The following is a 12,733-nucleotide window of genomic DNA, read 5'->3' as shown; positions in this document are numbered from 1 at the left end:
AGATGTCCTAACCGACTTGCCAAAACTATTGTTTGTTAACAAGAAATTTGTGGAGTGGTTGAAAAACGAGTTTTAATGACTCCAACCTCAGTGTATGTAAACTTCCAACTTCAACTGTATGTGGCCACTCAAAATCCCCCATGTGCCCATTCTCTTTATAATTCCCCCCCCTCCAGGTACGCGTCCATTCCCCTCCACATGGTTCCTTTCAACGTGCCCTGGCAAGTTAACCTGGGCGCAGCTATGCTCATGGCCCCCCAGGTCTACTGGTTCTCCCTCATTTGCCGAGGGGCCATGCGACTCTTCACTGGCTCTTCCCGCTCCCGGAGGCGCCCGATCACCGCCAAGGATGAGTTGGACGGACAGGCGCCGTTCCAGCCCGCCAATGGGTACAGCACTCATGCCACAGAGCAAAACTCAGACTCTCACTGAGAAGTGGGCGGGAGGGTGAGAGGTAAGGAAGGAGGTGGGGATAATGTACCGGTGGGTGAAGTTGAAAGGGAAAGAAAGGTAGTGAGACTTTGAACAAGCATGAGTTTTGCAAGCGTAAAAAAAGAAACGCTTCAAATGGTACTGTCTTTGTTGCCAGAATCTATACTTAATACCGATATTCTGCTTGTGCGAATAAAGGAATTGAAGGGAGCGTTTGCACATTGAACAGCACACAACAAAAACATCAAAGCTATTGTTCCCCCTGATGCGTGTTGAGAATGGAGAGAGATTAGCCTGAAAGAAGTATAGCAAGTGAGAAGTGGAGCGTCCTCATGTAGATCAAATGAAATCCTGTCTGCCTAGGAGGTAAATTAGCACAGGAGTTAGGAATGTATTATACTGGTATGTTTAGTACATTGATGTAGATGGAAAGGCCTAATTCGGCTCTGTAACAAGAAACAACCTCACCAAGCAGTACTTTGACTTGTTAGTATTTATCTGTATCCTCTGTACACTCTTAACAAATGTGACCAGGGTGGAAGGGAGATAACCTCATAAGACTGTATTATGCTGCCTTATCTCAATTGTTTGTGTGTACTACATTTTATTTATTTTAATGTGGGATATTTCATTTTTCCTTGGACTGAGAATGTGACAAGTGTTCTTAGCGTCACGTTGATTTGGATTGTAGTTCTGTTTCTGATCTCCCATCCTGTGTTTTTATTTTTTTTATCCATTTTGATCTCCTGTAGTTCAGGTAGCAAATGCATGAATTATTTCACCTGTTGGCAGTTAAACTCTGCCGCCTTGCAACAGTGTTATTTTATTCAGTGTAGAGAATGTAATTTTGAGGAACAAAATAAATGGCCAATTTTGTGGGCCTTTGCGTTTCTATGCACTACGTGGGTCCTTAACTTTTGAGTGAGTGGTATTGAAGCATATTAGGAAAATGAGTTAGTGCCAGTGCAACAACAAAAAAAGCAGCCCTATTTATTCCACATACTGTCATTCATTGGCTGACGTTACACAAGTATTCTGCCCAAGAATATTTAATAAAAAAATCAAAAACATGTTATATTACCACTGCTGTAATTAGTGAATTGCATAAATCGACCAGAATATAATCAATACACTGTCTTGGTAGCATTTAGTATAGGTTGACCTTTCTAAAGCTCTTGAAACTGCTTTAGGAGTCTGTTTCCGCTTCTTCAGTTTCTTATTTGTACTGAGCAAATTGAATTGAGCCACTGGTTTCAGGAGCCCTATTCACTCAGAAAACATGACTATACTTCCCCTGAATATGGAAATAAAATACTAGGAAAACAAACGTGGTCCAGTAACCTTGGATGCAAGAAAGAAGATGGGACAATAACGTCTAGACGGCGATAAACTATACCTTTGTTCTATGTTTATTGGTTAGTGGCTCTTGCCATGGGGGGAAAAATGCATTTCAACTGATTTACTGTATATGCTTATTTTATTTATTTGTGGTTTTGAATTGAATGCATATTTATGCATACGTATTATTAATGTACTGTATAAACTTCTGAGCCTATATTGTTAACTCATAGCTAAAATATACTCCTCTGTTCTGAACTTGTCTGGGTGTTATATCAAGACACTGATATATATATAATATATATATATATATATATATATATATATATATATATATATATATATAAGTCATGTTTATTACAAGGATACAAAACGCACAATCATACAAAATTGGTAATGGCATTAAAAAAAAAATCAAGCGTCGAAGCTCTTGGCCTGCAGTTCTTCCTCCTGTCTCAGTATCGCCTCTGTCTTGGTGAGAAGATTTTGCTGGGGTCGCTGTCTCTCTCTCTCTCCTTTTCTCTCTCTTTTTGACTGTTGGGAGAGAGTGCCTCCTCGGGCCCGGCCCGGCTGCTCTTCTCGCTCTTGAAGAGGTCTCGTCCAGTCCGGAGAATGTGCTCCTCAATTTTGCGGTGGCGTTTCATGTCTGACAGTACCTTGTCCAACCTAGCCTCCCGTTTGACAGAGGACCGAGCCGAGGACCCTGCAAAAAGAGGACAATGCATGAATAAACCCGAGAATGAGGGTAGTGGTTGACCATTGAGGGTATTTGTTTTAGTTCACCTGGTGGGTGGAGTTACTCCCGGGTTGAAAAGGTGATCGTATTTGTTTGCTAACCAGTAGTGCTGAGTGAGTAACTGAAAATTAAATTTTTAAACAATTAACTGACCTACATCGGGTCAATTATTTGAATTTCACGTCACACAAGTTTCTCTAGAGATGAATCAGATCCAGCCTGAACTGTGCAATATAGTAGGGAGTTGTAGTTTCCAACAGGCCAATATTCTACATACCGTAATTAAGCGCACCTGAATATAAGCCGCACCCACTGAATTAAAAAAAAAGTATTATTTTGAACATAAATAAGCCGCACATGTCTATAAGCCGCAGGTGCCTACCGGTACATTGAAACAAATTAACTTTACACAGGCTTTAACGAAACACGGCTTGTAACAAAAATAAATAGGCTTTAACGAAACACGGCTTGTAACAAAAAATAAAAAATTAGCATTAAGCTTTAGTTGTCTTTTTGCACTGAGTCAATTCCTCACGCTGCTGTTTCCAACGTCTTATCGACTCGTCAAGCAGCCATGCAGCAGCTCTATTTCCTTTTCCAACAGCCAGATCAATCGCCTTCAACTTGAAAGCTGCATCATATGCATTTCTCCGTGTCTTTGCCATGATGAGGGTGACAAAATGACTACCGTAATCAGAATGATGGGAAGTTTGAGAGCGCTCAATTTAAACAGTAAACAAAAAAGTTGTTTGACCTTAACCCGTTCGGCAATTTCATTGGTCTAATGAATGCTTCATGCCACCAAAAAACTGAGCACGTCACAGAATGTGTTTAAAAAAAATTAAAAAAATTGAAAGTGGGAGAAATCCATATATTAGCCGCGTCATTGTTTAAGCCGCGAGGTTCAAAGCGTGGGAAAAAAGTTGCGGCTTATAGTCCGGAATTTATGGTAGTTTAATGTGGTCCTTAACTACAATGACCATAATCTGTTGCACATCAACTTGTCTGATCTGTGTTTCTTTCATACATGATCTAAGTGATTGATATGTGGTATTCAGCAGTCAAAAGTACGCCTTATTTAATTTTAAGAACTACAAAATTGTGATTTTGTTAGGGCACAGGCAGAACCTCTATAGAGATGAGATGACTTGGAATGAAATAAAACAAACAGATTTAAATGTGAACAAATAATGGTTAACAAGTGGCAGTAATGGGCAGTCACTACTATCATGGGACTTATTTTAATTTATTCTGTGTTCCAGGATTCAACCCACATAATGCATAGTCCATTTAATGTAAATAATCGTAAACCTGTGATAATTCTTTCATAATCTAACAAACTTAAAAAAGCACTAATCGCTCAGCACTAATAACCAGACTGCCTTCCAGGCATGAGCCGGGTACCCCGCTGAAGCAGACGGTGAAATTGGCTCAACAAAGTAAATTGTCAAGCACGTGGAGCACAGAGTTAGTATTCTGTGTTTTCTTGAAGAAAACTAGTTTGAAAATTAGGGCATACATTTTATGCATGATACACTATATATACAAAAGTATGTGGAGACCCCTTCAAAATGTGTGGATTCGGCTATTTTCGGTCACACCCGTTACTGACAGGTGTATAAAATCAAGCACATAGCCATGCAATCTCCTCAGGGAAACATTGGCAGTAGTATGGCCTTAAAACCTCTTGAGGACCCCTTCGAGATAAAATCCCGTTAACGGGATTGGTTGGACAACAACCAGTGAGATAGCACGGCGCGAAATTCAAAACAAATTAATCTCAAAATTAAAATTCAAGTATTATACGTCATTTTAAAGATATTCTACTCGTTAATCCAACCACATTGACAGATTTCAAAAAGGCTTTACGGTGAAAGCAAAACATTAGATTATTGTAGGATAGCACCTTAGCAAAAAAAACAGCCATTTTCCAAGCACGGATAGCCGTCACAAAACCAGATATACAGCTAAAATTAAGCACTAACCTTTGACAATCTTCATCAGATGACACTCCTAGGACATCATGTTAGACAATACATGCATTTTTTGTTCGATCAAGTTCATATTTATATCCAAAAACAGCATTTTACATTGGCGCGTGACATTCAGAAAATGTTTTCTCCCCATAACACCCGGTGAATCGGCACCTCAATTTACAGAAGTACTCATAAACGTTGACAAAATGTATAACAATTATTTATAGAATTAGAAATAATCTACTCCTTTATGCAACTGCTTTGTCAGATTTCAAAATAACTTTACGGAAAAAGCACATTGTTCAATATTCTGAGTACAGAACTTAGCCTTCAATGCTAAGCTATACAGTTAGCCTACAACCACGGTGTCGACAAATCTCTAAAAATATGTTTGAAATATTTTCTTACCTTTGCTGATCTTCGGCGGAATGCACTCGGAACGGCTCCCACTTCCACAAGAAATGTTCATTTGTTCTGCAAAGTCCATCATTTATGTCCAAATACCTCCGTTTTGTTGACCCATCCAGAACACTTTACAATGCCATGTGGCGTGGGCCCAAATCCATAGACGAAAAGTTAAAAAGTTCCATTACCGTTTGTAGAAACATGTCAAACGATGTTTACAATCAATCCTTTAGGGTATTTTTTTACAAAAAATTGCGATAATTTTCCAACCGGACAATAGGTATTGATCCCAGAAGAAAAATAACGAACTCGCGTGCACGCGCGTCACGAGACACCTGTCCTCAGACTGGCCACTGATTGACTGAGCCACAATTTTCTGCCCGGTAACAGGTGACGGATGAAACCAGTTTCTAAAGATCGTTGACAGCCAATAGAAGCCTTAGGAGGTGTCAATGTAGTTTCTCAAGGGATTCAAAATAAGAACTACATTTCTAATTTCTCCCACTTCCTGATTCAATTTTTCTCAGGTTTTTGCCTGCCATATGAGTTCTGTTATACTCACAGACACCATTCAAACAGTTTTAGAAACTTCAGAGTGTTTTCTATCCAAATCTACTAATAATATGCATATTCTATTTTCTGGGCCAGAGTAGTAACCTGTTTTAAATTGGGTACATTTTTCATCCGGCCGTGAAAATACTGCCCCCTAGCCCCAAGAGGTTTAACTGACGAGCTCAGTGACTTTCAACGTGGCACTGTCATAGGATGCCAACAAGTCAGTTCGTCAAATTTCTGCCCTGCTAGAGTTGCCCTGGTCAACTAAGTGCTGTTATTGTGAACTGTAAACATCTAGGAGTAACAACGGCTTAGCCGCGAATTGGTAGGCCACACAAGCTCACAGAACGGGACCGCTGAAGTGCGTAAAATTGTCTGTCCTCGGTTGCAACACTCACTTCCGAGTTCCAAACGGCCTCTGGAAGCAACATCAGCACAAGAACTGTTCGAGCTTCATGAAATGGGTTTCCATAGCTGAGCAACCGCACACAAGCCTAACATCCTCATGCACAATGCCAAGCGTCGGCTGGAGTGGTGTAAAGCTCGCTGCCATTGGACTCTGGAGCAGTGGAAACTCGTTCTCTGGAGTGATGAATCACGCTTCACCATCTGGCAGTCCGACGGACGAATCTGGGTTTGGCGGATGCCAAGAGAATGCTACCTGCCGAATGCATAGTGCCAGCTGTAAAGTTTGGTGGAGGAGGAATAATGGTCTGGGGCTGTTTTTCATGGTTCAGGCCCTTAGTTCCTGTGAAGAGAGATCTTAACGCTTACAATGACATTCTAGACGATTATGTGCTTCCAACTTTGTGGCAACAATTTGGGGAAGGCCCTTTCGTGTTTCAGCATGAGAATGCCCCTAGGCACAAAGCGAGGTCCATACAGAAATGGATGTCGAGATCGGTGTGGAAGAACTTGACTGGCCTGCACAGAGCCATGACCTCAACCTCATTGAACACCTTTGGAATGAATTGGAACGCCAACTGCGAGCCAGGCCTAATTGCCCAACATCAGTGCCCGACCTCACTAATGCTCTTGTGGCTGAATGGAAGCAAGTCCCCGCAGCAATGTTCCAACATCTAGTGGAAAGCCTTCCCAGAAGAGTGGAACCTGTTATAGCAGCAAAGGGGGGGGGGGGGCAAATCCATATTAATGCCCATGATTTTTGAATGAGATGTATGACAAGCAGGTCATGTAGTGTACATATTTTTATGAACAATGCATTATGCCACCTTCTTGACAATTATGCCCCAGCACCAGTTTTAGCTGCACTCCGGTTCAGTCTAATTGAATCTCATCAAATCACATGGTGAATATGACTCGATATTAGGCAATAGGCAAGTGCTTGTAGACCCTAAGTTGCGTGAGAGATACTGTAGAATGAAAGGTATCTTCCAAAACAAAGAATGAGGTAAGTGAAAGTCATGAGCAGTGAGTCATACCTGGTGTCCTGCGTCGGTTGATGAAAGCATTTTTTGGAGTCTGTTGTATCTGTTCTTCATCAAAATCAAACTCTGTGGGAGATGGGGCCCTGACAAAGAAAGAAAATACTAGTCAGCCATACTGCCATAGTTTATCTTTATTATAACAGGGGGAGTACCTAGGCCTCTATTTCAACAAACCTAACCAATGGTAAATCTTAGCATTGGTGGTAGCACAATAGGTTTTTTTGGGGGGGTGTCAAATATTTTTGCTATTTTCACAACCTGAATTATGGGCGCAGCAGCTGGCTGTGGTGCGAAAGGGCTAGGTTTTGACAAATAAACAAGTTGTAGGTTTGTCAGGCTTGACCCCCTCACTGGCCAATTAGAACTTGCTTCATGGCTAAATGTGTGGTTGCTTCAAGTTGTGTATTTTATGTATTGCGTTGTCAGCAAATCCAATTCGAATGTTAGTCCATTTATAGCCTATTTTCTTAAAATGGCCTACAGCAGTGTTTCCAAACTTGGTCCTGGGGACCCCAAGGGGTGCACATTGTGGTTTTTGCCACTCAAACATTCACTGTCTTATTGGTAAGCAACTCCAGTGTAGATTTGGCCTTGTGTTTTAGGTTATTGTCCTGCTGAAAGGTGAACTAATCTTCCAGTGTCTGGTGGATAGCAGAATGAACCAGGTTTTCCACAAGGATTTTGCCTGTGCTCAGATCCATTCCGTTTCTTTTTATCCTGAAAAACAATTACAAGCATACCCATAACATAATGCAGCCACCACTATGCTTGAAAATATGGAGTGGTACTCAGTAATGTGTTGTATTGGATTTTCCCCAAACATAACACTTCAGGACAAAATGTTTGTTTTACAAAAAAATTGTAGTATTACTTTAATGCCTTGTTGCAAACAGGATGCATGTTGTGGAATGTGTTTTGTACAGGTTTCCTTGTTTTCACTCTGTCAATAAGGTTACTATTGTGGAGTAACTGCACCTGTTGTTGATCCATCCTCAGTTTTTCCCATCACAGCCATTAAACTCCTGTTTTAAAGTCACCATTGGCCTCATGGTGAAATCCCTGAGTGGTTTCTTTACTCTCCGGCAACTAAGTTAGGAAGGATGCCTGTATCTTTGTAGTGACTGGGTGTATTGATACACCATCCAACGTGTAATTAATAACTTCACCACGCTCAAAGGGATATTTAGTGTCTACTTTGGTTGAATCTGTTTTTGAAATTCACTGCTCGACTAGGGTAGTCATTCAAAAATCATGTTAAAACCTATTAAATCGCACATAGTGAGTCCATGCAACTAATTATGTGACTTGTTAAGAACATTTTTACGCCTGAACTTATTTAGGCTTGCCATAAAAGGGGTTGAATACTTATTGACTCAAGACAATTCAGCTTATCATTTGTAATTAATTGGGAACATTTTGGAAGAACATAATTAAACTTTGACATTATGGGGTATTGTGTGTAATACATTTTATCCCATTTCAAATTCAGGTTGTAACACAACAAAATCTGTAAAAAGTAAAAAGGTGTGAATACTTTCTGAAGGCATTGTAGAAATGGCCTACCATCGCCATTGAAATGACCAGTAGTGACTTTGCAACATGAAAGGTTGAAAAACAAAAAAAACTGGCAAATATCTTACAAGCGGATCCAGAACCTTGGACAGTGATCGTAATTCCCACGATTCAACAAAAGAAAGTGGAAGATGCATTTTTTTACAAAATTATCAACGAAAAACAATAAGTCGTTAAATAACTTGTTCCTAAACACGCTTCCCTAGTCGCTAACACCTTTCATGCATTGGGCATCCAAACTTTTCACAGAAGCTGGACAAAAATAATGTCCAATATAAATAAAAAAGGGGAATGTCTTGACTGTTTTGCTGCTCGTGATATTTTAATAAAATGCCAGTGCGCCAGTTTTTACATGACGCAATTGCAAACTAAAGTGTGTTTGAAAATAGAGCCCCTAGACTTATTCAATAAGAAATGCTCATTTTGGTTTTCCATTGAGTACCGCAATGAACACAACTCTGCTTACCGTAGTCCTGGACCAGAGCTAGAAGGAAACATAACCAACCTTAGATATAAATTAATACACAACTCACTTGCGCTCTCTATCCTCCCTCTCCCTCTCTTTTGCCGCCTCATCCTCATCATCCCTCTCGGGCGAGGGGGTCCTCTCAGGTGTAGGCGGTCTTCGAGGAAGGGGCACAAAGTTCAGTTCCAGCTTCTCCCCTTTTGAAAGGAGCTCATACAGTCTTTTGATTTCGTCAGGAGGGGGCATCCAGTTTTTGGGGTCCTCGATTTCGTCATCGCTATAGGTGATTTCCCACTCTCGCTCCACCTGCTTTCTATCGCCTCCCTCCATCTTGCTGTCTGCTTCCATCTCCCCCTCTCCTTCCATCGCATCTCCACCTTTGTCTCCATCTGGAAAAAACAGATGAATCGGACAGAAGCATGCATGTGTGTTAGTAAGTTAGTGTGTCATTCCTGAATTGCGGTGGTATTTGCAACCATGAAAAACTAATCCAAGGACGCCTTCCAGCTATTCTTTTTACCTTTCCTGTTACAAAACGATATCCCAAGTATAAATAAGTATAAATGAAATAACTATAAATAAAAGGCCTTTTTTTTTTATCCCAAAAATGTTGGGAAAAAATTACGGAAAAACTAAATACGAGCATGTCTTGTTTATGACACCTTTCCCACTTTTGTGAAATATCATCCTGCCGCAATCTGTCGTTATTTTTCGAATCGGGTATTCGGTGGGGTGGGCGAGAGGCCAGTGGCAATGTGTGAATTTGGCAAGGGAACAGTAAAGACAGATGTGTAAATTAGAAGTTAATTACTATTAATCCATAATTAGTATGGTTGCATAGGCCCTAAATAGAAAACGTAAAACGTAAAAAGATCCCCAAAATGTTCCGTACAAAAAGCTTTTCTGTAATTCTATTTAACCTTTTATTTCACTAAGCAAGTCAGTTAAAAACAAATTCTTATTTACAATGACGGCCTACCCCAGCCAAACCCTAACCCGGACGATGCTGGGCCAATTGTGCGCTGCCCTATGGGAATCCCAATCAAGGCCGGTTGTGATACAGCCTGGAATCGAGTCTGTAGTGACACCTCTAGCATTGAGATGCAGTGCCTTAGAGCGCGGCGCCACTCGGGAGCCTCAACATCCCTGTTAGTGAGCACTTCTCCTTCACCAAGATAATCCATCCACCTGACAGGTGTGGCATATCAAGAAGCTGATTAAACAGCATGATCATTACACAGGTGCACCTTGTGATGGGGACAAAGGGTCATTCTGTAATGTGCAGTTTTGTCACACAACACAATGCCAAAGATGTCTCAGGTTGAGAGAGTATGCAATTGGTATGATGGCTGCAGGAATGTCCACCAGAGCTGTTGCCAGAGAATTTTATGTTAATTTCTCTACCGTAAGCCGTTGTTTTAGAGAATTTGGTAGTATGTCCAACCGGCCTCACAACCGCAGACCATGTGTAACCACACCAGTCTAGGACCTCCAAATCCAGCTTCTTCACCTGGGGAATCGTCTGAAACCAGCCACTCGGACAGCTGATGATCTGTGGGTTCGCACAACCAAAGAATTTCTGCTCAGACTGTCAGAGACCGTCTCAGGGAAGCTCATCTGCATGCTCGTCGTCCTCACCAGGGTCTTGACCTGACAACAGTTCAGCGTCGTAACCGACTTCAATGGGCAAATGCTCACCTTTCGATGGCCACTGGCACACTGGAGAAGTGTGCTCCTCACAGATGAATCACAGTTTCAACTGTACCGGGCAGATGGCAGACGTGTGGGTGAACCCCATGGTGGTGGTGGGGTTTTGGTATAGGCAGGCATAAGCTACGGACAACAAACCCAATTGCATTTTATCGATGACAATTTGAATGCACAGAGATACCGTGACGAGATCATGGGGCCCACTGTCGTGCCATTAATCTGCCGCCATTACCTCATGTTGCAGCATGATAATGCACAGCCTCATGTCGCAAGGATCTGTACACAATTCCTAGCAGCGGAAAATGTCCCAGTTCTTCCATGGCCTGCATAATCACCAGACATGTCAACCATTTGCACATGTTTGGGATGCTCTGGATCTACGTGTACGACAGCGTGTTCCAGTTCCCACCAATATCCAGAAACTTCGCACAGCCATTGAAGAGGAGTGGGACAACATTCAACAGACCACAATCAACAGCCTGATCAACTCTTTGCGAAAGAGATGTGTTGCGCTGCATGAGGCAAATGGTGGTCAAACCAGATACTGACTGGTTTTCTGATCCACGCCCCTATCTTAAGGTATCTGTGACCAACAGATGCATATATGTATTCCCAGTCATGTGAAATTCATAGATTTAGAGCCAAATGAATTTATTTCAATTGACTGATTGCCTTATATGAGTAGAAAAAGAGAGAGACAGTGAGCTCTCACATTTTTCAACATGTTTTTTGCAAAAAGATAGATTTGGAGTAAGAAACTTGGAATTTTTCGGCAGGGACATATACAGGATGCTACTCTCCATAGCATAACCTTCACTCCAGATCAAAACTCGAAACCTACAACCTAATTTTGGACAAAATTACCTGGAAGGATTAACACTACCAAGGACACCATCCAACCTGGAACTGAGACAGACCAGATACAACTTCAATTAGTACTGAGGTGTGAAGTGAGAGGTGTCGAGGCCTTTGAGCCCAACAAATGACAGGTAACCCCACCCAAATCCAGAGGCCTTGAAGCTTCCCCCTGCTGTTCAGCGACCATCCACTGGCATTTTCTACAAGAAATCTGCCAAAAGAAGTAAAAGCTTCTCCAAAGTGGGTATGACACCGACTCCCGTTGCCTGCTGCACTGCTGTTTGGATTCCACCGGGCGATCTGTTCACGGTCTGCCCTGGCTTGTCTCCCAGTCTGGTACAGGTACCCCTACCACACTCCCCCCTCTCTCCCAAGCTTTCGCTCGCCTCCAGCACACATGCACTGTTGGGGCGAGTGACTCTGAACTCACAATGGCTAGCCCCAGGTCATTATATATTTTTTTCTTGTGCATTTTGCTATCTGCCTCATGACTCCTGCATGCTTTGTTGACTATGATATTTCTTGTTTACCCAACCGTGGGACAGACTGTTTGTTCCTACACTCTGGACTCTGACTCTCTATTGATTACACAGGCATTTGGCCTCCCATCCTATTCTAACCACCTCTCGCCGGCTGTATAATATGATCTTCAAATGTAATAAATCAGCACTGCAGAGCCCTCCCTGTCCTCTGCCGTGCCTTGATTGTATTACTGCAGAAGATATCTGGAAATGTGCACGTACACCCTGGCCCATCTACTGTTGCTAGCCCCAATTCTGACTTGTGCTCTGTTTCACTGATTTCTGCTCTCGTAAAAGCCTGGGTTTTCTGCACTTTAACACTAGAAGCTTATTACCTAAAATGAATCAATTGAAAGTGTGGGTTCACACCTCCAATCCAGATGTGTTGATCATTACTGAGACGTTGTTTAGAAATATAGTGTTTTGAATATTGATGTTAACTTTTTTGGTTATAACCTTTTTCGGCAAGACAGATCTTCCAAAGGTGGGGGAGTGGCAATCTTTACCAAGGATCACCTTCAGTGCTCAGTTGTCTCCACCAAGTTAATCCCCAAACAATTTGATTCGCTGGTTTTAAAGATTCAACTTTCAAATAGCTCTTCGTTGACTGTTGCTGGGTGTTTTCGTCCTCAAATCAGCACTGGCCTGTACCCTACCTGCCTTAAGCCTGAATTTGTCCTGCTTGGTGACCTAAACTGGGACATGCTTAAACCACC

General features: G+C 41.8%; 2 protein-coding genes across 16 annotated transcripts in view; one reads left to right on the top strand and one right to left on the bottom strand.

Moving 5' to 3' along the window:
* tlcd3bb (TLC domain containing 3Bb) overlaps nucleotides 1–1,330 on the top strand; it is a 48,345-nt gene extending 47,015 nt beyond the window's left edge. For all 9 annotated transcript variants that reach the window (XM_014159265.2, XM_045702606.1, XM_014159267.2 and 6 more), the window contains one exon: nucleotides 177–1,330. In XM_014159265.2, coding sequence (XP_014014740.1) covers nucleotides 177–432 — 256 coding nt within the window. In that variant the 3' untranslated portion in view covers nucleotides 433–1,330. The remainder of the gene's footprint in view (nucleotides 1–176) is intronic.
* Nucleotides 1,331–1,406: 76 nt separating this feature from the next.
* Nucleotides 1,407–12,733, bottom strand: part of pagr1 (PAXIP1 associated glutamate-rich protein 1) — a 38,218-nt gene continuing 26,891 nt past the window's right edge. For 6 of the 7 annotated variants that reach the window (XM_014159254.2, XM_014159256.2, XM_014159258.2 and 3 more), the window contains exons 3-5: nucleotides 8,996–9,317; nucleotides 6,885–6,973; nucleotides 1,407–2,473 (exon numbers count right to left, since the gene is read on the bottom strand). In XM_014159254.2, the coding sequence (XP_014014729.2) occupies nucleotides 2,226–2,473; nucleotides 6,885–6,973; nucleotides 8,996–9,317 (659 nt within the window). In that variant the 3' untranslated portion in view covers nucleotides 1,407–2,225. Of the gene's footprint in view, nucleotides 2,474–6,884; nucleotides 6,974–8,995; nucleotides 9,318–11,502; nucleotides 11,881–12,733 lie in introns of those variants that run through there. The other variant, XM_045702608.1, reaches the window with a different exon arrangement.

Source organism: Salmo salar, chromosome ssa19 (genome assembly GCF_905237065.1).
Source record: "Salmo salar chromosome ssa19, Ssal_v3.1, whole genome shotgun sequence".
NCBI lineage: Eukaryota > Metazoa > Chordata > Actinopteri > Salmoniformes > Salmonidae > Salmo > Salmo salar.
The sequence above is the reverse complement of the archived record's forward strand: the minus strand, read 5'-3'. Positions and strand labels throughout refer to the sequence as shown.